This window comes from Sorex araneus, chromosome 1 (assembly GCF_027595985.1).
Source record: "Sorex araneus isolate mSorAra2 chromosome 1, mSorAra2.pri, whole genome shotgun sequence".
In the NCBI taxonomy this organism is placed as follows: Eukaryota; Metazoa; Chordata; class Mammalia; order Eulipotyphla; family Soricidae; genus Sorex; species Sorex araneus.
The window spans coordinates 155,201,949-155,226,489 of NC_073302.1; the positions used below are offsets into that span (position 1 = coordinate 155,201,949).

Sequence of the window (24,541 nt, forward strand, 5' to 3'; positions counted from 1 at the left end):
AAATTTTTAAATGCAAACTGAAATGGAGCTGGAGTAAGAATTCAAACTGTACTCAGAAATTAACCAAGCCAAATGGTATTACAGGAACTAAAATTGTAAGTCTAATTACATTATCCAAAGAATTACTGAAAGATAATCTGGTAGTTGATTAGATTATCTTGCAAAGCAAATAATAAAAGGACATTTTATAGATTTGAAATTTCTGAAGCTTCGTCTATCAACTAACCAAGTATGCTAAATAACTATAAATAAATGGTACTGGTGTTTTTCAATTGACAATGATAAACCCTGACAATGAAAAATTTTATTCTGCATATGATTCCAAAGTCTAGCTGTAGGTTATAACAATGGGGTCATCCACACATTTAGTATAAATATTTATGTGTATATTATAGATTTAAATGGGAATTATTTACTTTTGATTTCTACTTTGCTCAGATTTCAATATAAGCATACTATAGTCATAACAAACAGAAGCTTTACCTTCAGCTACTGCATTCTGCTCTACTTTACTATCTTCAGCTACCATATCTTATCAGAAGTTATTATTTATTAGCACTAAAATCTAATAGACTGTTTATTCTTAGGCTTGCTTGCTAAAGTAATGTTTGTCATTCAATACTAATCATGATACAGATGATGATACAGATGAGACAAAAGGATAATCCAGTAAGGTTAATACATTTGCCAGAATGCTACTCAAGTAACTTACTGCCTAAACCTTAGGCAAAAGGGCATAAATGTAAAGTAATGATACTATTATTGCATTTTTACTAAAGTTACACAACATCACTAATAGCTCTGGTAGGCATTCACGATTTAGGTCTCTCTATATCACATTGTGAGACTTGTTGTTACTGGTGCCCGCTCGAGCAAATCAATGAACAATGGGACAACAGTGAAACAGTGCTACAGTGCTATATCACATATCCCTGGCTTTCATTTGACAACAGTTCTCAAGATGCCTTGCCAATAACACTTTGACAGAGTTTGGTATCATATTCAGTATTACAATAATTAAATATCTAACTGTGAGCTTTGCCCATGACAATTCTGAAGGACAGCTTATGATCAGTGGCTTCTTTATTATATGAATGCTTGGAGAACAAAGTGATCAGCATTTGAATTTTTATTTTTGTACTATTTTATTCCTACTGTCATTGTCACGGTCATGCCATTGCTCATCAATTTGCTCGAGCAGGCACCAGTAATATCTCCATTGTGAGACTTGTTGTTGCTGTTTTTTGCATATCGAGTATGTCACAGGTAGCTTGCCAGGCTCTGCCGTACAGGCGGGATACTCTCAGTAACTTGCCCAGCTCTCTTGAGAGCGGGGTGGAGGAATCGAACCTGGGTCAGCTGTATGCAAGGTAAACGCCCTACCTGAGTGCTATCGCTCCAGCCCTAAATGGGGAAAGTTTACTCAGCCTGATAAACTTAGGTTTATAAACTTAGGTACTTAGATACTGCTTCTAGATCTCCACTATATGCATGAGATATTGATATGGAATAACTGAAAAACACAGGCTCTATTACACACCAAAAACAATGATAACTGAAACCACTGCCAACTACTTTGATGTGACTATTTTATAGCAATAGTGACATCTTAGCTGACTTCAAATTTGCCAGTTGTTAATGTAACACTGTGGAGAGTCTGATGTTATTCTTTGTGCGTGTGTGTGTTAAAAACTGATATTCTTGGCGTCTTTAGAATAATGGCATATTTCCCCCCTTTATTTTAAATAGCCACTATTCTTACAAGAAATTCAGTTTCATGCTGAAGAAAGGGTAAAATTTAGAAAAAGACATATTATAGACACAGAAAAGATATGAATAATAAAAAGATTAAACAACTGATAAACAAAATGCTACTGATCTCTTTAACAATACATATATATCTATGAAAGAAATATCATACTTCATAAAGGACCTCTACAAAGAAAACTATAAAACGCTACTCCATGAAATAAAAGAGGACATGAGGAAATGGAAACATATCCCCTGCTCATGGATAGGGAGAATAAACACTGTCAAAATGGCAATACTCCCCAAAGCATTATACAGATTTAACGAGATCCCTATAAGGATACCCATGTCATTCTTCAAAGAAACGGATCAAGCAATCCTGAAATTTATATGGAGCAATAAACGCCCACGGATAGCTAAAACAATTCTTGGGAAAAAGATGATGGGAGGCATCACCCTCCCCAACCTTAAACTCTACTACAAAGCGGTAACAATTAAAAACAGCATGGTACTGGAACAAAGGCAGAGCCGAAGACTAATGGAATAGGGTGGAATATCCCTACACACAACCTCAAATGTATGATCATCTAATCTTTGATAAGGGAGCAAGAGATGTGAAGTGGAGCAAAGAAAGCCTGTTTCACAAATGGTGCTGGCACAACTGGACAACCACATGCAAAAGAATGAGCTTAGAACTCGACCTGACACCATGCACAAAAGTCAGATCAAAATGGATTAAAGACCTCAACATCAGACCACAAACCATAAGGTACATTGAAGACAAGGTTGGCAAAACCCTCCACGATATTGAAGATAAAGGTATCTTCAAAGATGACACGGAACTAAGCATTCTAGTAAAAACAGAGATCAACAAATGGGACTACATTAAACTAAAAAGCTTCTGCACCGCAAAAGACACAGTGACCAGAATACAAAGACTATCTACAGAATGGGAAAGGATATTTACACAATACCCATCAGATAAGGGGTTGATATCAATGGTATATAAAGCACTGGTTGAACTCTACAAGAAGAAAACATCCAACCCCATCAAAAAATGGGGCGAAGAAATGAACAGAAACTTTCCCAAGGACGAGATACGAATGACCAAAAGGCACATGAAAAAGTGCTCTGCATCACTAATCATCAGGGAGATGCAGATCAAAACAATCATGAGATACCACCTCACACCACAGAGACTAGCACACATCCAAAAGAACAAAAGCAACCACTGTTGGAGAGGATGTGGGGAGAAAGGGACCCTTCTACACTGCTGGTGGGAATGCCGACTAGTTCAGCCCTTTTGGAAAACAATATGGACGATTCTAAAAAAACTAGAGGTTGAGCTCCCATTTGACCCAGCAATACCACTGCTGGGAATATATCCCAGAGAAGCAAAAAAGTATAGTCGAAATGACATCTGCACTTATATGTTCATCGCAGCACAGCCAGAATCTGGAAAAAACCTGAGTGCCCTAGAACAGATGACTGGTTGAAGAAACTTTGGTACATCTATACAATGGAATACTATGCAGCTGTTAGAAAAAATGAGGTCATGAAGTTTGCATATAAGTGGATCAGCATGGAAAGTATCATGCTAAGTGAAATGAGTCAGAAAGAGAGAGACAGACATAGAAAGATTGCACTCATCTGTGGAATATAGAATAGTAGACTAGGAGACTAACACCCAAGAATAGTAGAAATAAGTACCAGGAGGTTGTCTCCATGGCTTGGAGGCTGGTCTCTCATTCTGGGTAACTCAGGGAAGGGACCACCAAGTAAAATGTGGTCGGAGGTCATGTGGGGGAAGGGTGATGCGGGCCGAATACAGACTAGAGACTGAACACAATGGCCACTGAACACCTTTATTGCAAACCACAACACCTAATCAGAGAGAGAGATCAAAAGGGAATACCTTGCCATAGTTGCAGTTTGGGGTTGGGGGGGAGACGGGACTGGGGAGAGGGTGGGAGAGATGCTGGGTTTATTGGTGGTAGAGAATGGGCACTGGTGAAGGGATGGGTTCTCGAACTTTGTATGGGGGAAACATGAGCACAATAATGTATAATTTATTTCAATTCTTAATGTAATTTTATTAGATCAATAAAGTCCAGATTAAAAAAAAAAGAAATATCATACTTCCACTGTTTCATGAAAATACAAAATTGGTTCTCTATTGCATTAAAATGTTTTGGCAAGGAGCTAGAGCGATAGCACAGCAGGTAGGAGGTTTGCCTTGCACACGGCCGACCCGGGTTCGATTCCCAGCATCCCATATGGTCCCCTGAGCACCGCCAGGAGTAATTCCTGAGTGCAAAGCCAGGAGTAACCCCTGCGCATCGCCGAGTGTGACCCAAAAAAGCAAAAAAAAAAAAAAAAAAAGTTTCAACAGGACTAGTTTAAACATACCATATTCTGTAACAGTACTCTAATGTATGTATTGATAAAAGACTAGGTAATAGTGCACACAAATATACTGTATTTTTGTATCTTGAGGGTATTTAATAAATGATAAAAGTGATAAATGAAATATTATTCACAAAATGTACCTAAGGACAGAAGGAAAAGTCTATTACTGGTACTGAGGCAATAGAATACTTTCATATTTTATTCCCATGTTAAGGCCATACCATAAAATTTATTATATTTATTTCTTCTATTCTACATAGGCCAATAAAAGGTCAACTCATCAACTCATTATGCCAGCTCAAAGAAACGTTAATACTGTTCTACTGTTTTAACCTTTGGGTAACATTTTCAACCTTCAGACAATTCATATATCAGCTTCCTGACACTTCTTAAACTAAACTAATTTTTTAACTAGGTAAAAAGGCTGAATTTCATATTTCAAGCAATAAAAAAGAATACAATTTCGAATATTCCATAATTCTTCAGCAATACAGTAATTTTACTAAATAAGTAAAGCTCATTATACTCTATATTTTTTAGTTGCTAAATTATTTTTAAAAGGTCTGCTAAGTGGGTTGTGAAATCAATTTAAATATACATTGGTCGCTCATAAAAGTCCACCCCATTCCATTTATTAGGAATTGTTCTACTTTTTAAAAACAATTGTGGGGATCATACTTGGGAGTACTTGGAAGCCACCAGGATGAAGCCCAGCAGTGCTCAGAGGCTTATGTGGTACCAGGAATTGAACCCGAGGCCTTAACATGTCCAGTTTACCACCCGACTCTCATCCCTGGCCTCTACTCAAAAAATACAAGATAAAGAATAACTTCCTTCACTGAGTGACTTAAGAAGATGATCAGAGATGATTTAGCTATATTAAAGAGCTCAGGTGAAGGCAAAGAAAAACAGAAGAGTTATATAAATAACGAGTAAAGAAGATGCAATTTCCAAATTTGAGTTCCTCCTATTTTACTCACCTAAAGTACCATAAAAAAATTTGTCAACATTTCAGGGATTTTAATGATAGAAATCTTGGATTACTTTTAATTGAGGTTTTGGCTGAAGCTTTTCCAAACTGCTCTCAGGCCTGTCTCTAGGTACATAAAACAAGGAATAGAGAGATATTCTAAACATTGAACTATCTGAGACTCAAGTGAGACAACTCTGATATCTCACTTTTCAAATACACGTTTTTGGTAAATTGTTTTTGAAGAATGTTAGTGGGAACCTTTTGGCTGGGGAGACAATTAAGAAACAAACACTCTGACAGCAAGAAGCCACGGGGCATCACCATGCTTGCTGCTACGGGAATGAAGGCCCAGCACTGTGCTTTATGCGAGGAAAGGGAAGTTTTCTGAAACAGATTTTTCATGAAGACACAATGTGACTTGCAAAGAGTGGCAGTAGATTAAAAATCACAATGTGGGCAGTGTGGTGATGGGTGTTGTGGTTGAAATGATGTGTGCACAAAAAACATAGTTAATGGTACTGTGAATCCCAGCACTTCAATAAAAGTGGCAGAAAATAAATCAAGTACAATCAAGGTGTGTCTAAATAGCAGTGACAATAGGCTCTGGATGATTCCATGTAGCATGCATGGGAAAGGAGGCATGCAAAAGAGAAAATCACCTTGGCTGGAGAAACAGTACAGGGGAAAGGCACTGTGGCAGCCTGCACGAAGGGCCCCCCAGCACTGCCAGGAGTGCGCACTGCAGCTCTGCCTGAGCACAGAGGTCTGTGTGTTCCCCAGACCTCCCCGTCCCCAAATCCATCCTCACTCTCAATCATCCCTTCCCCTTTACTTTTCAATTTCTGGACTGAGAAAGGAAGTAAGGGAATTTGAGCTATGAGGTGTCTTACACAGAAAAAAAGTCACAGCAAAGTCATGCAGGGGTTAAGTTGACAAGGAATAGGAATAAGGGGAGATGAGGTAGATGTGCTGAGTGCAGGCAGTTTTGAGTCTTCAGACTCATTCTTTCAACAATACTTGCTTTTCCATTTTGAGTACCTAACTAACTGCAAAGCAATGTATTTGTTTTGTCCGATCCATTCAGCATAAAAGGAAAAAAAATTGTCACATGTAATATGCAGCGGGTAGGGCGTTGCCTTGCACACAGCCGACCAAGGTTTGATTCCTCCGCCCCTCTTGGAGGGCCCGGCAAGCTACCGAGAGTATCCCGCCTGCACGGCAGAGCCTGGCAAGCTACCCGTGGCATATTCGATATGCCAAAAACAGTAACAACAAGTCTCACAATGGAGACGTTACTGTGAATATCTTTCACCGCTCGAGCAAATTGATGAGGAACGGGATGACAGTGACAATATGTATTGTACCTTGCTTTTAAAATGAACACATTTAATATTAAATAAAGTTGTTAATATAAGTGGATATTTACCTATTGGCTCAAAAACATGCATCTGCATGCCTGTAGGAAGTTTTTTCTCCCCTATGTGGATATTTTCTACCTTCCGATCAGAGGTATTATTTAATGTGATTTGAACAGAGACCATCTTATCGCCGAAGATGCAAGGTTGTCTGGGAAAGAAATAATGGGCTGCTAGTCCTTTTCCACTCATTCGGTGAAGGAGCACGTGCGTCTTCATCGGCACAAACACAGGCGTGCTGACCTACAGAAAAAGAAACACAGTGAATTAGTGAATGTAGTTAGAAATTTCTCAGAAAATATGCAAAAATTGATGATATTTAACTTCCATTTTCCCTACTGTTTTTTGTAAACTACAGTACTAAGCAGTAAGCTTAAACACACAAAAATATTAAGTCAGAAATTATATAAAAATGTAAGTTTTTTTCAAGGAGGCAAGAGAGATATTAGAGTGAGTAAGGTACTCACTCGCCTTACAGACGGCCAATCTAGAGTTCCGTTCCCCAGCACCCCACTTGGGCCCGAGAGCCCGCCAGGAATGATCCTTGAGTACAGAGGCAGGAGTAAGCTCTGAGCATAGCCGTGTATGGCCCCAAAGCCCTAAAAACCTTCAAAATAGTTTTCTGTACTTTGAAAGCATCTACAAAATACGACGAATGAGAGTTTAATGATATAAATATATAATTTCTTTAAAATTTAGCAACTTTTTGATTATAGTTTTCTACTAGATCTCAATTTACTGCTAATTTTTTAGCTGCCTTTCTTGGCTTTCCTGCCACAGGCTAGTATCATCTGTCAATAATCACAATCTCATACCCTGATTTCCAGTCTTGACTCCGTTAAAGGTTTTCACTTTTAATATCTTTCACCATAAACTAAAGACCATGATGTGTTTTAGGTGGTTTTTTTCTCTACCTATTGATTAAAAGAGCATTCTGATTAAGAGATCTGATAACTATTCTCACTTCCATTTTTTCTAAACCTTTCAATTTTTTAATTTGTGTGATGTATACTGACTCTGTATTTTATTACTTTTCTCCCAAAACTTAACTGTCAACATATGATTTACAATTTAATCTTTTCTCTACAAAGACAAATACTCTATTTATATACTTGGAAACATTTGGAGGCTTGGATTTGAACTATTAAACCAGCATCACACTGACCTCAAGACCCACAGTAAGGAAGAAATCAATGGCCAATAGATCAGAATCTGCTGAAAGCTGAACTTGGTCCACAGAGCTTTGCTTACAGGAGGAGTTGTGGGATAGAATAGAGGGACACTTGGGACCCTGGTGAAGGGAAGTAGGTACTCTGATGGTGGGCATGGGGTTGAAATGAGGGATATATGAAACTACAATTAATAGTATTGCGAATCACAACACCTTAATAAAGAAAAAAACTGCACTTATTATTTATTTCTTATAGCCCTAGAATGTGATTTAATTATTTGGCAAAACAAGGCTTCATTCATCCTTTTGTTCTTCTCACCAACATTTTCTTGGCCAATCCTTTTGATTGTTCCACATCAGTTTAGGATTCTTTAGTTCAATTTCTGCCCCGCCCAACCTCAAATGGATTCAGAAGCAGCACAGTAAGTGAAGAAACAGTCCATCTAAAATGATGTTAGGGACTGTCTTTCCATTAAAGTCAGAGTACTACACATGGCTTGACCTGACATGGGCCATCTTTTAAAAAAAAAAATCAATGTGTAATTAAACAGGTCTAATCGAGATTTTTTTTCCTAATAAGTGTGCTCTCCCAAACTAGGTTATTCATTGTAATTGTGAGAGCATACAAAATTTAGGAAGTAAGTCTACTAGACCACTGACAATTGTAGTAATACGAATAATTTAAAATTCATTAATAAAATCTAAGTTAATATTGTGCCTGCATAATTAGAAGCAATGCTTTCTGCCCTTCATTAAAATAATGTATTCTGCTAACAGAAACTTTACTAATGCGGGTTGAGATCAGGGCATGTGTGGCAATGTAAAACTGTGTTTAGAAATGTGCAGAAGAGTTTATTTGCAAAAAGCAATAAATAATGTTTAAGTGAAAAAAAATTAATGATGGGTTTGGGAGATAAAAAAGCAACTCCTGGCACCATAAGGTCCTCCAGTCATTTCGGAAGCAGCCCTGGATATCCCTGGCACTGCCAGGTGGTCCGGGTATCCCATTGCTCTGCAGGGCCCAAGCAACATCACAACCTCAGGCACTGCATCAAACCAATGACCTGGTCCAAGAATTATTGGTGGGGTCCCTGGACCTCCTAGAATTGCCTGGGAAGACTCCGCCCCATCCTACTTCTCGGTCCTCCTTTCCCCCCAAATCCGACCATTTTAAGGAGCAACTGGACACAGCATTCTACTTGAGTCTTACCATGATCTATAAAAACAAATTAGGTTCTTTTCTAAGCTCTTTTATTTGCATCTTTGAGTTCTTTTTATTTTACAAATAAAATAAACTGGCAAAATCTTTGCACATTAGTAAATAAACACTGTGGGTATCAGGAAATGTCAAATAGGCAAAGAACAAGCATGTGGGTGTGTTTATACAAGATACACACATAACTGTATTTACAGATTTACACTCAGTAAAATACTTTCCACCATAAATTCCCACACTATTAACACGATGACAACATGATGACAAACTTATGAGAGGTACCCTTAACTGACAATATTTTTCAGCATCCTATGTTTATTTCCTTAATTTGTTAAGTACACTGGAGACAGCAACCAAATCTTTTGCTTCGAGACAATTTCAGTATATAATTAAACACATTCTGATATTGCCAGCATTACCCGTATGAAAACTTACGCAAGTCTGGACTACATACAATATGGGGCAGGGAAGTCAGAGGTTGGAGAGGCAAGTGCAGAGCAGCATGGAAAAGAAGCCAGGGGTTAGGCCCGCGAGCAGGCAGGAGCTCACACTCTAAACTCACAGTGCTTAGGTCTGCCTGTAGCCGTTTAAGAGCTATCAGCCTGTCTTGGATGACTTATTGATTCTCTTTCAATCCAATCCTGGGACACGTGGTCCAAACATTTGTTGCTTTCTACCTTGTCTTAAAATTCTTCCACTTTAATGTAATAGTTTAAAAACTACTTAGGGACAGGCAAAGAAAAAGAGCTGAATTCCTTGGGTATTTTTCCACACTCAATCAAGTTCATGAAGTGCCGTCAAATGAATTCAACATCTACAGAGGACAATCCTCAAAGTTTATTAATACACAAAGGTCTGTTTCTTCCAGTATTAGAAAGAACATAACAAATAACAACAAAAACAGTACTTTATGGTGATCAAATATTTATACTTGTTAAAATTATAGAGAAGGTTTAACTGAAATCTGAATGCTTTTTTTTTCTGAATGCTTTTTAAGAAAAAAAAAAATCTTCCCCCAACTTCATATAGGATATACTGATTAGCACCCAAAATTTTTCTCAGCTTATGAACATAGCTATGTAATATATGACTTATTAGAAAGTAGAAATTCTAAAATATAATGTTATTTAAAAATGTTATTTATTATATGTTATAAATGGAAATTTTAATTAACAATGTCAATCTCTGTTAGTACATAGGAGGAGTGTTTTGAATGCTAAGGATTAAGCCAATCTCTCCAAATCTTCTAAATGATTTACATAGGTACTTATTCAATAAAACCAGTAGGTTCCACAAATCCTTCCACAACGTTCACATGTAATACAATAAATCCTGACAGAACAGCCAGGGTTCAGTAGTTAGCATATCATTTTAGAGACCTATATTACAGAAACATGTGTATGCTCTATGGCTATATTCTAAGATTCCAAGCACTATAGATTTTATTTAATGACTTCACATTATACATATAACAGTATTTTTACACAGTGTAAAAAAATTAACAACAAAATAACATATTTGGTAATTATAGTCAAAGATTTAGACTTCAAAAATTAGGGGAAGTTAAAAGAAAGGCAAATATTTAACAGTTTTGAATAAAACAGATAATTTCAGGACCAGAGCAACAGTAGAGGGGGCAGTATGTTTGCCCTGCACGCAGCCAACCTGGGTTCAATCCCCAGCAGTCCATATGGTTCCCGAGCCTGCAGGATAGATGCCTGAGCACAGAGCTAGAAGCAAGCCCTGAGTACCACTGGGTGTGGCCCCCAAACAAAAACAAACAACTGCCCCCGCCCCTGAACCCAACACAACAGCCAGTCCATTTTATGCAGGGGATGACAAACTACAGTCCACAAGCCAAATATGGCCTGTGGTCTAGCTGGTGTTTTTCAAGTTTTACTGGAACGAAGTCACATTGACTCTTTTCCATATTGTTAATGGCTGCCCTTCTGTTTTACAGAGATAACGCTGAGCACTTGGAATTTGTAACATATTTACTATCTGGATCCTTAACAGAAAAATGTGTACTAACTCCTGATGTAGGGGCAAGAGGGTACCAATCAGATTGAAAACCTTAGTGTCTGTAGCAATATTTCTTGCCATTCTATTTAAAAATAAGAAGAAAAAAATTTCAAAGAGAATACAGATAAGACACAGAGAATCTCCTGAGAACTTTGATCTAGGCAGCTCTTGAATCTAACACATTCCTATTCTTTCTGATGTTTCATTTTGTGTGTGTGTGTGTGTGTGTGTGTGTGTGTGTGTGTGAATGTGGGTGAAAGTTTAGCAATTTCCCCCCTTGCATCTTTTTTCCTGTTAAGCTTGTTCAAACTGAGTTTCTATCAATAAACTCCCTCATCAATCACTGATTAGGATTAGTCAAACTCCAAGATTCTATTTGAAGGAGTGGGGAATGGGTTTGTAAGGAGACAATATGCCTGTTCCTTTTCATGAAAGCCTCAGAAGATAAGGACTGGTAAGACTGATGAATCTTGGCTATGGCTTTTGATTAAGCTGAATCATGTGCCTATCAACTTTGTTGATCAAATTAGTTAATTAGCAATTCATATAAAGTAACAGAATGAGAGACTAACACCCAAGAACAGTAGAGATAAGTACCAGGAGGATTACTCCACAGCTTAGAAGCCGGCCTCACATGCTGGGGGAAAAAGCTCAGATAGAGAAGGGACCACCAAGTAAAGGGTGCTAGGAGGGCCCATTTGAGATGGGAGAGGCAGGCTGAAAGTAGACTACAGACCTAACATAATGGCCACTTAATACCTCTACTGTAAACCACAACTCCCAAAAGGAGAGAGCAAAAGGGAATGCCCTGCCACAGAGGTGGGGTGGGGTAGGGAGAGGACGGGGTGGGGGTGGTGGGAGGGATGCTAGGAGCATTAGGTGCTTTCTGGTGGAGGCATAGGCACTCGATCACTGTATGACTGAAATGCAAGCAGGAAAGTTTGTAAGTCTGTAACTGTACCTCACGGTGATTCACTAATAAAAAAATCTAAAAAAAAATTAGCAATTCATATGTCTAACTTAGAATATTACTTTGTTCAAGGCTACTTATAGGTCTACCTTATTTGGGAAAGAGGGGTCCCGGCAGCAATTCTACCTCACTAAGAGTTCTGCATTGGGGTCAGGGAGCAAAGCCCCAGCTAATAATTTCTCTGTCCTCCTCCTACTCTAGGCTCCCAATGGTCATCTTGAGAAAGAGGATCTTGTCTAAGAACTCGGTATTTCCAAGACCTCTTACCAATAAAGCAGCTATTATTTTAAAAAACAAAACTAAACTAAATAAATATCAACGTACGAGTTCACTCTTTTGTCTAACTCATACCTGGTGAGTTAGTTGTGCTAACTATTGTACTAAAGAATGATGCTACAGGGACAAAGAGTACCCCAGTCCTCAGGGAGTTCTTTAATTGAGGAAAACTAAGCAGATCAGGTAGAGTGATTAGAGAAAGGGCCTGGCAGATTAATAGAACACATAGCTGACACCAGAGGGAGACAACAGGGAAGAATGATCTAATTGAACTAATTCAATCTGAATGAACTAGTAAAATCTGACCGTTTCCTATTACCTCTACCTATACCATCCAATCTAATCCACCACCATCTTGCACCTGAATTATTCTAACAGCCTTCTAATTTGTCCCCTTCCTTCTACATCTGCACCCTACTGAACATGTGAAATCAGCTGAAAGAAAGTTACATCATGTCACCCTATGCTCAAGATCCTCCAATGACTCCCACTTTCATTGAGAGTAAAAGACAACAAGGTCTGTAAAAAAAATTTGTAAGGCCCTGTATGTATGATCTGGTCCTGTGCTGCATTTCTTTGACCTTAGTTCCTGATACTCTTGAGCCCATCTTTCATTTCATCCCAGTCACCCTGCCTTGCTATTCCTTGGACACGCCAGTAGTACTGCTATTTAGCCCTTGACTTTGGTTTCTTCTGTATCTTTGTTTTCCTCTTCCTCTTCTCAGATACTTACTTGGATCAGCTTTGATGTATATTTGCTTAAATGTTTCAATGATGCCTAATCTCTAATTTATTTATTTTGGACCACATGTGTTGGTGGTCAGAGATCACTCCTGGCTCTGTGCTCAGAGATCATTCCTGATGGTGCTAAGGGGACCATAAAGGGTGCCAAGGATCGAACCCAGGTCAGCCACATGCAAGGTCAAGGTCCTACCCACTGTGTTACCTCCCTAGACCCAACCCTTTTTCTTCTGAGGGCTCCTCTTTCTCCCCCTCTTTCTAAATATATTTGGGTATGGGCACTAATATGTCTTCTACCATAGTATACAGTATACTTATGTTTATTATATCTCCCAGTGTATTTCCCTTGTTTGTGTTCAATGTAATTCTATCCATGTTTACAACTCAGAGAATAGTTTACTATTTTAAATTAAAGAGAGGGGTTGGAGAGATAGTACAACAGGTAGGATGCTTGCCTTGCACAGGAGCAACCTGAACTCAATCCCCGGTATCCCACATGGTCCCCTGAGAGAACCAGAAATAATTCCAGCGTGCAGAGTCAGAAATAAGGCTGGAGCATTGCCAGGCATGGCCCCAAAACCTCTAGCGTTGTATACTTCTGATGCCAATGGTCAATGATAACACTGTCCAACATAGGGCCAGAGTGACAGTATGGCGGGTAGGGTGCTTCCCTCACATGCAGCTGACCCAGATTTGGTCCCTGGATCCCCAGATGGTCCTCAAGCACTGCTAGGAGTGATCCCTGAGTGTAGAGCCTGGAGTAAGTCCTGAGTATTGCTGGATATGGCAAAAAAGAAAAAACATCACAGGCTAACAAATCTGTTGAGATAATAGTAATATTTGTTGGTTTTAGAACATGACTGGCTAACATTTTCTGTAACATATAATTATAAACAAATAACGTTTTTGTGTGTCCCCACCAGAACTCCCAAGTCCCTTCTCATTCTCCCTCATTTCCGACACCTCCCTACTCACTGTATGTTAATCTCAGTTCTATCGTTAGGGTCAAGGGTTTGTTTCCACTGTCCATTCTTTGTTTTGTTTCTTTATATGCCACATCTGAGTGAAATCATAAGCATCTGTCTTTCTCTAACTTATTTTACTTAACATGACATATTCCAGTTCTAGCCATGGTACAGCAAAAGGCAAGATTTCATATTAGGGCTGAGTAGCATCTTGTTTTATTGCTTTTGGAGCCACACCCAAAAGTACTCAGGGCTCACTCTAACTCTGCTCAGAAATCATACTCAAGTGGGCTTGGGAAATCATATGTGTGAAAGGGGCTAGAACCCAGACTGGCTGTGTGCAAGGCAAGTGCCTTATCCATGGTATATTCCTCTGATGTGATGCTGGGCACTTCTGCTGTTTTCAGATCGGGGTTGTTGTAAATAGTGCTACAGTGACCATAGGTGTGTGTACATTTTTTCACATTAGTTTGTGTGGGATAAATATCAAGAAATGGAATGACTGACTCATATGGTAGGGTCATATTTTTAGTTAAAAATATCATTCCTTAAAAGCATGTACACAGAGCGACTTATTAAACACTACTCAGATCACCTAGTTTTAGGTAAAAGCATTTACTATTTAATTTCTCATTAAATAGTAAAACCTCATGAAGAGGAAGGAGTGCATGAAAGAATACTTGACATCAGTTCTGATTTAATTATTTAACTACTAATGCTCAAAGAATTAAAAATCTAACTTCATTACAAGCAAATGATATGGGCTCTCCTCACTGTGATTCTTGAGGTAATTAGCTTAGTAACAATAAAAACTCTAAAATAAAAAGGCGCCTTCTGGAGTTAGCAGAACAAAAAGCATCAAGAACAGCGCCATAATCCTCTACAAATCTTAACACAGCATATGTTTAAATAATAAAAGTCATTTGTGTACCTTTAGATGCTTTATGAAAATAACCAATCAATTCTGCAGACACAACATTATTTCTAAAGGAAATCTATGTGACTCATGATGGCTGTAGATACACGGAGACAAACCACACATATTTTATCAGTTTATTACAGTAAGCAAATAAGCGTGGAATGAGAGTGCACATAACTGTCTACTTAGCGCTTACTGAAACATTTATAAGAGCTGTTATCTCCCTAATAACAGACAGACAGCGTGCAATTTGAGAGAGGAGAAAAGCTTCATATTTTTTAACACTTCACTAAAAAGTAACTGAAGAGTGTAAAATGAAAAATACTCTGTGCAGTTAGCTGGTAATGGACCATATTATCAACTCAAGTTAGATTTATAGGATACAAACTCGTCACTAATAGTTATTTTATGACATAGCATGTCTGCTTTTTTTGGAGATTATTAAGATTAAAGTTGTAAAACTTCTTTTAAACATAGCTGTTCAAAAATGATTGAATTATAAAATTTAAATGAGAATCAAAAAATGAAACATGGAGTAACTAGCAGTGCTCAGGAATAAAGCTTGCTCCACATCTGCATTACTATTTCAGAGCTGACACCGCCACGTAAAGCTTTATGAAAACAATGTTTTCCAGCCTTTTATGCTTTAATCCACATTTAGTCCCTTAATCATTTTTTAAGTATTATCTATCTGTTATGGTTTGGGACTTCAAAAATATGAAGATGTGCCATATGTAAAATGGTCTCCTTGTATCTAGCTTTGTTTGGCTTATTTTACAGCAACATCTATTCGGTTATATGATTTACAAAGATGACTAGAAAAGAAAATAGCCATAAACATAGTTTTATCTTTAAGTAATATTTTAAAAATTGAAGTGTCTTCGTTGATGAGCTGCAATGCAAAAACTTCTTTTCTTCCTGGAGCTGTAAAATCTAAGTATATTTTACCCTGAACCCACAGTATTAATACCTAGTATATGATTATAAAAGTGAAGAGCAAATTAACTTTTATTGATAACTGTAAACAGACCTAAAGAAATACATTTTAATCTTCTACCAAATATTACTTAATTTTAATAGTTTGTCTTAATTTTCCTTCCCCTGAAGGAGGGGTCTCATGCCACAACATGGTTCTACTTTGTTGATTTTTAAATTTAGGTTATTTTATTATGTAAGATTTACTAACACAGGTGGGTTGCCTGCTTTTATATTAAAAATGAAAGAAGTAAATGAAAAGTTATCAAGATACATTCATTCTGCCACGTTACAGAAAAGTACTTTTCTGAAAATGAAATAAAAATGAGGAACAGGGTATTTACTTCAGGGGAAAAGTACTTGTCTTGCCTGTTTGAGGTCCTCGGCTTGATTCTGGACACCATAAATAGAATAGAATGAAATAAAATAAAGAAAGTGACTGGTTTCTAAACAAGACAGAAATCTTCTGATGAAGTGTAGGCATAAAGAAATCAACCTGATCCAGGGCCAGAGTGATAGTACAGTGGGTGGTGCAGTTGCCTTGCACGTGGCCAACCCCATATCCATGATGGTCCCCTGAGTACCAGCAGGAGTAATTCCTGAGTGAAGAGCGAGAAATAACCTGAGCATTGGCAGCTGTGGCCCAACCCCTGTCTCCCCTCCACCCCCCAAAAAAGATTCAGTATGATCCACAAATCAAGGCTCAAGATTTCCATGTAGCTCAAGTTAGTAATAGTTTTGTTAAATGAAAGGTCTCCTACAACTCCAAAAGGTTTGTTATTGTTAAGGCATCTTTCTTTTAATATGCAAATTTAGATATTTCATAAAGTAATGGCCTTCATTTCTCACATCTTAATTCAGTACTCAGATGTATTATGAAAAATGTGACTTTATTGTTTCTAACAACAACAGTATATATTACAGAAATGCTGTATTTGTAGAAAACTGCATAGATTATAACAAACATATAATTAATACCTTCCCCCACCCACCCATTTTGGGCCACACACTGGAATTCCTGACTCTGTGCTCAGGGAATCACTCCTGGTTGCAAGCCAAGGCAAGTGACTTATTTGCTATACTATCTCTCCAGGCCCTAGTGAGTATTTGTTACATGTATAGTGTTAAGCAGGTGATGGCATGCTATAGCAGTTATAGCCCCTGTGCTAGGGGCTATAGCACAGGGACTATAAGAAGAATAAGTTTTACATCTTAGAATGGTAGGAGAAAAAACCATTTTGTATGAAATTTAGATGTTAATGTGTAAAATGTTTTATTGAAACATGGCAACATTAATTCAGTTATATATTTGTCTGATGGTGCTTTTGTCTGACAAAGGTAGAGTAGATTAGGTGTACCTTACAAAGTATTTACTCTGTCAAAAATTTTACCTTAAGAATTTATTTTGCTGACCCCAGGCATATAAGTAATTCAAGTTACATATATGTTGAAACATGATATTACTTTATAATAATATCCTATTAATATCCTATCATTCCCTCTCATCACAGGTAAATCCCACATGTTTCACTTTTAGTACATTTCATACTTTTTATAAATCTGAAGTGAAACAATGTACATATACTTTTTAATATTATCATAAAAACAGCTTTGAAATAATGGATATAATATATTATTCTTCGACAATTTTTCTGATCTTTCATTTATGGCTACAAATAACAAAACTGGTTAGTTTTTCAATTAACAGACTGTTCCTAGGAACTGGTCATATCAAATTTAACCAGACCAGAACACTCTGTATATGCACGAAACAATGATGTATTTATTGTTACTTGATAGATATGACAGCATAGTCCTATTACTATATCACTGACAATATCAACGACACAATATACAAAAGAGGACATGAGTTACTTCTTCCATTGGAACCACTTTCTTAGAAGCCTGGCATAATATTTGACGGCCTCCTGTTCCCTGCAATAATTAGTTGACAAGTTTGATGTCTCTTGTTTCATTTCTTTTCTGCCCCTCTATCACCAGCTTAGACCAAACAGTGAAAGTGGACTACGTTTACTGAATATAACTTTGAAAAGTAGGGAAATAGAGGCAACCTTCTCTGGGTTAGCCACTATTAACAAGTGGGCACCCTTTCCAATTTTCTGCTCCCCTCTAGTTCTGTTTGACACATTACACAGTGTCATCCGAACTGACCTCCCTCTTCACTCCAATCCATACTACTGGCTCCTGTAAAAATAATCCTCTCTCCTTTTCCCAGAGAGGCTCATGTCCTGCAATGCTGAGGGCTCACCAGGGTCATAGTTGTTGGTGCTTGAGGGCCACTCAGTGCTGGTATCAAACTTAGGGTTTTTTGAGCATTCTCCCCAGACCTTCAGAGTAACTCTCCTAAAGCACCTCCCATATAGGCTCAGTGAGGTACAGTGCAATTTGCTGAGCTTTGAAGCCAGAGCTGAGCTGAAACTCTGGCTCTATAACCACCTTTGTGATACTTCAAAAGTTATTCAAGTTTTCTCAGCGCCTCAACTTGCACACCTATGAAATAGGGAAACTAAATTTGTCTCTAAGGGTTGTTGTAAATCTAGGATAAAAAAAATTTAGGTGGGTGATAGGCCTGAAGACACGATTTCAAACCTGGAAGAACACATTGTTGAAATTCAGTACAGGTGAAGTCATGAGAATTGGACAGATCAGAGGTCGTGAGCTTACACACTGCATGTTAATATGAAAACCAAGATTCCCTGGGATAATGAGGAGGCTGGAGGTATCATGTAAAACAGGACAGGATTTTCACTGGATGTGGTCACGCAACTGACTGAGACCTCAAGATGAGAACAGTCAGGAAGGGATGGAGATAAATGAGCCGCCTAGAGCAAGGAATATGAGGGTTATAAGGGAATGGCCCAGAAACAAGAGCTCTAAGCAGTGCATAATCTGTACTGCTGCTGATACTGGTCTTTTCAAAGACAAAAATAAGAAGCATTCTGAGTGCTGTTATGATGAGGACATTTACTCCAGGATCAGTAAGAATCAAATCAAGATTCTGAGAGAAGAGTCCAGCTATATATAGTTGCATATACTTTACAGAAACACACCAGGGAAAGTGACTGCCATTTATCCTGAGTGTTTGTGAAGGGATCAAACCTGGGTTGGCTGTGTGCAAGGCAAACCCCCTAGCCCTCTCTACTGTACTAGTGCCCCAGCCCTCAGATCTTTTCTTTGAAGTGAACTCACCAAGAGTTTTTCTCGATCAAGTTCTGCAAGTGCAGTTTAGGTACTGTACTCTGGCACTGGTCCATGGGTTCTCAGCTACCCACTTTTAACATGAAGCACTTTTCTTAAGAATAGCTATTTTCCTTCGTGGCCAGTAAGGGCTGGCAAGTGGTAAGAAAGAAAACTGTTGAATCTTTTAAAATAAAGGGTAATACTACCTAATTCATAGGATTATTTTATAACAAAAATTTTTGAGTTCTTTTTTATGGGTTAATTTTTTATATCAATAAGCTACTGCATACAAAAGTATTTTTTGCAGATGGAAGTACTCAAAATACTAATAAAACAATATTTACTAGTTAGGAAAAAATGATGGCAGAACTGATATCAGATATTTATTATTATTATTTTGGTCTGGAGGTCACAGCTGGTGGTGACCACGTGTGGTATTAGGGATCCAACCCAGGTCTGCTGCATGAAAGACAAACACCTGACCCCCTGTACTATCTCTCCAGGCCAGAAGTTAATTATATTAAAGTATCATTTCTGTCAAGCAACAAACTATAATCCTCTATTTAATATACATGAAAATGTTTTTGTCACAAAAGAAAAAGGGTAAAAAGCTTATTCATGCAAGCTATGCAGGGGATTTAAAGAAAAAATTTTCTTTGGTTTGCTCTTTTGGTAACACATATAGCTGTGCTCAGGGCTTACTGCTGGCTCTGTGCCCAGGTATCACTCCTGGCAGTGCTCAGGGGACCATATGAGGTGCTGGGGAATGACCAGGGGTTGCTTACATGCAGGCAAGTGCCTTAACCGTTCTACAATCTTGCTGCCTTACCTGGAAGATTGTTTTTCTCCTTCAGAAAAATACAGAGAGTTGGGAGAACCAGTATTTATTTTTTCTTTTCAAATATTTACTGTAACCAAAAAAACCTTTTGAATATGATCTTAATAACAAGTAAGAATCCTCAGTCAGCAACCTTCATAAATCCCATTTCAAGTAAAATGGGATTGAATTATTTTTAACATGTAGCATTGTCGTCCCAGTGTTCATAGATTTGCTTGAGTGGGCACCAGTAATGTCTCCTTTGTGAGACCTGTTGCTGTTTTTGGCATATCGAATGTGCCACGGGTAGCTTGCCAGGCTCTGCAATGTGGGCCAGATAATCTCGGTAGCTTGCCGGGCTCTCTGAAAGGGACAGAGGAATCCAACCCGGGTCGGAGAAATCGAACCCAGGTCAGCTGCAGCTGCATGCAAGGCAAACGCCCTTCCCACTGTGCAACATACCAATGATTTAATAAACTGGACATACGAAGTGGAATTCAAGTGGCAATTTTGTAAACAGACATCATAAAGCAAAGATTTTCAAAAAAGTCTGATTGTTATAACATCACAGTCTGACTCCAATTCGTTGATATTTTATGCTTCTTCACCTGAATTACAGTATTAACAAAATCTCTTCTACCTACATAGCTATATCTTTAGTACTGAAATTATAGAATCACACTTTCAAACTAATTGCAAATAATTCACTCTTAGTAACTAATGTGTTGAAAATAGCAATTAATATTATAGAAAAAAAGGTGGGGTGGGGTAAATAACTTACTTGAGTTAGCTAGATGGGGTACTAGACCAAAAATAAAGAGATCTGGATTAGTTTCAACTCAGCCCCAGGCTAGTATAATGCAACCTTAGCTAAATCATCACCTCACTTAGGTTCTATTTTTCTCTTCTGTAAAATGGGGCTAATGATACATATCCTGATTGTTTTCACTTAGTTGTTGAGGATAAACTGAGACTGAATATGTGAAATTGATTTTTAAGCTGTTCAATAAAAGGCATTCTTGGGATTATTACACAATTGAGTTTTCAGTGAACGTTAAAACAGCAATCTTACAGATAACATAGGGTCACAGGGTTAAAAGTACATCTGAAAAAGCTGAATCACCATTGGAGAAGGGCTTTTCAAACAATATTGCTATATTTATTGATAGTACCATCCAAAGGCCTTTAAAAAAGTAATCCCTTCCCCCATGTTCTTTTTCCCTCTGTCAGTTGTGGGAGAACCGTTCTCTAAAAGGTTTCTAAATGATGTTGATGTTAAAAAATATAGTATCACCATTTAACAGCCTTTTAAAGAGCAGTCCCTAGTACGGTCTTTGTTAACAACTTAGGGAGGAAGGGACTATTTTTTCAAAGGCTTTTAGAGGATGTTGTTAAAAGAATATATAGTGACATCATTTAAAAGCCTTTTAAATAATAGTTCCCTTTCCCTCCCAATTGTAATGTCCTTGGCTTTCATTTATTTTGTGCTACAAGCCGAAAATGGACATGCCAACATATTATTGGCTATGGCAGGCATTTGTTGGATGGAGAATGATGCATTGCTTTTAAAAAGGTCTATGTCCAGAAATAAATTCAACTCTTAGAACACAGTGCCATTTCTATACCGGATATTGCCTACCCACCCACCAAGCCATAGACTTGTGGTTCATTTTGCTTGTGTTCGATAAGAGTTTACCACAAAAGATACCATGCAAAGCGGGAAAGAGTCACAACTAAATTATTCTGTGACTTCCTAGACCTGGACTCGGTCTAACCATTCATGACTATCTGAATTAATGCTCCACTCAATTTATGGTAAAATTTAACATTTAGTTCTGATTGTGCTGTCTTTAATTAGACCATTACTGGCAAACCTTTCTTTAAAAGACTGTGTTTCACTAAGTGACACCAGCGGACACTTAAGGTTCCCATGGAGAAAAGAAAAATTAAATTCACCATTTCATTTAAAACCTTAAATCTAACAGTCAGTAAGAGGAGTAAGAGGAGTTTCTCTGGTCATCTTTCACATAATATGCCAAGGGGGAGGGGGAATTGGGAATATAATTATATGAGAAAAACAATCTCTCATCTTTTCTGGGTTCTTTTCAGAAAAGCTTTATCAATTTAAGAATAGAAATTCTTAAAAACACAAGCCTTTAATTACAAGAAAATAAGCCTTCCACATAAATCAGTGATCCAAGTAGCATGAACCTTTAACTTTGTTGTTGCTAAATGAAAAGACTAGTCACAAAGGCTAACCGGAAAATATAAGCCTTTAAAAAAAGTCTAAAAGAATATCTCTTTAAATATATTGTATCTTATGTTTTTTTATATGCCTCTTACTTTTCACCAATGTTAACGAAGAACTCACTTTAGTTTTGACTAAGTCACATTTAAAAACTATTTATTATTCAAGAATAATTATTTACTATGATTTACTATAAATTATGATTTAAATATAAAATACTTCACGAAATCACGAAATCCCGTTAATCACCAATTTCTCGGGCGGGCTCAGTAACGTCTCATTTCGTCCTTTCCCTGAGATCTTAGAAGTCTATCTCGACTCGGCCCTCCTAACAATGTTGCACTGGGGGCTCTTCAGGGTCAGGGGAATGAGATCCAGCTTGTTACTGGATTTTGCATATGAATACACCATGGGAAGCTTGCAAGGCTATCCCATGTGGGCAGGAAACTCAGAAGATTGCCAGTTTCTCCCAGAGGGAGAAGAAGGCTAAAGATATCGCTTCTGAGAGCTTGCTTTTCAGTCTCTCTCTGGATGTTGGCCGTTGATGGGATTACACACACCTGGGTTCCTCTGCCGGTACCTTCATGCATGAGGCCTGTCCGAATGTGTGGAGAGGGGCCTCCAGCATGGCTGTAGCTAGGTTCTGGTGGTCTCCGGCTACTGGGAGCTCTGCTCGGGGTGGGGAGGGAAGCTGGAGCCTATCCCCTCCGAGGAGTCCCAGGGAAGACAGCCAGGTGTGCAGGCAAGAGACTCTGCTCTTGTCATAAAATGTCAAGATTATGACATAAAATGTCAAAATATTATGTCATAAAGTACTTATGACATAATATCAGCACAAGCCCAAATCTGTCCATTCAACTCTGCCTGACCCTACTCAAGTCTATAATGATGTTGATCATATTCCATTTTGACATTTCTTACATAATCGTGAAGGTTGCTTAATAAAGGGGCTATGTCTTGAGAAATACATTAGGTCCAGTCACTGTGAGAATACCATGGATATAATCACACAGCGTACAGAGGGACTACCGTGGTATATAAGATCCATGGCTGACACAAACATGTGGTTAGCCGAATTTTTCCCCATTATTTTTGAACTTTATGGGTGTTTCTTTTTGCTTTTCTGTTTGTTTTGGTGAAGCAAGATAGTTCTTACAGAAACTTACTTAGAAAAATGTGAGGGGAAGGAAATGGAGAAGTGTCTGTTCAAGAAAGAACGCAGGCTTTCCAGAGTAGAAATAGGTCAGCCAGCAAAGAGTCAGAGACAAGCAAGATATGTGTGCGAGGGAGAACAAGGGCTTGAAGAGCAAGCCTTCATATTATTTTTTATTCTTAGGCATCACACACAGTAAACAGTAATTTCTTTGCATGTTTTGGTTATTTGTGCTAATAATTACATTTGATAGCAAATGCTTACATATTTTTAATACCTTTATTTAAATCTTTGAAATAAAAAAAAAATCTAATGGGAAAATCACCCTGGTGGAGGGATTGGTGTTGGAACATTGTATGACTGAAACTCAATCATGAACAACTTTGTAATGCTCTATCTCACAGTGATTCAATAAAATTAAAAGATTAATATAAAAAAATGAAATTTACTTAACTGTAAAAAAAAGACAGTAAGAGGTAATATAGGTAATATACAAAAACTGAATATAATAGGGTTGACCTGAAAATTCTATATTTTTTTCAATTTTAATAGCTCTAAGGTAGAATTGCTTCAAATATAATTATTAATCCTGATCTAAGGCAGGGCTAAAACTGTGTTCTAAAAAGAATGACTAATCAGCATGATGCAATCAACATCAAGAACAAAGACGGTGCTGGAGCGATAGCACAGCGGGTAGGGCGTTTGCCTTCATGCAGCCGACCTGGCATCGATTCCCAGCATCCCACACGGTCCCCTGAGCACCGCCACTGGTAGTTCCTGAGTGCAGAGCCAGGAGTAACCCCTATGCATTGCTGGGTGTGACCCAAAAAACAGGGAAAAAAAAAAAGAACAAAGAGGACATCCATATGTATGTGTGGCACTGTGGCACATAAACAGAAACTCTGGTTCTGTATCAGGAGGCTCTTCACAACTATCATGGTCCTCCCCATTTTCTTGTCCAGTTTGACAGTTGGGGAACAAATGCCTTTGTCTTCTCCCACTCCTCACAGGTGAGGCGGCAGAAATAATGGTCTCCTACAGGCATCCAAATTCTGCCCTACAGAACCAATGAATATGTATCATGGTATGGCAAAAATGGATTTTCCTTAGGGCCAGAGAGAGTATAGTAAATTCAATCCTGGGTCCATCCCTGGCATAACATATGGGCCACTAGAGCCCCACCAAGAGTGATTCCTGAGTAGAGAGGCAGGACAGCCTAGTATGAGCCGCCCCCCATACCCCTCCCCCCACCCCAACTGTTTTTCCTCAATCATCTGATTGGATCTAATACAACCACACAAATCCTTCCTCTAAGAAGTGA

The 24,541-nt window shown here is 38.2% G+C and overlaps 1 protein-coding gene across 2 annotated transcripts in view; it reads right to left on the reverse strand.

Annotated features, from left to right (window-relative positions):
* Positions 1-24,541, reverse strand: part of AP3B1 (adaptor related protein complex 3 subunit beta 1) — a 225,136-nt gene that overhangs the window by 33,158 nt on the left and 167,437 nt on the right. For both annotated transcript variants that reach the window (XR_008627187.1, XM_004613140.2), the window contains exon 23: positions 6,558-6,789. Coding sequence is in view for 1 of the 2 variants with exons in the window: in XM_004613140.2 (XP_004613197.2) it covers positions 6,558-6,789 (232 nt within the window). In the remaining variant the exon portion in view is untranslated. The remainder of the gene's footprint in view (positions 1-6,557; positions 6,790-24,541) is intronic.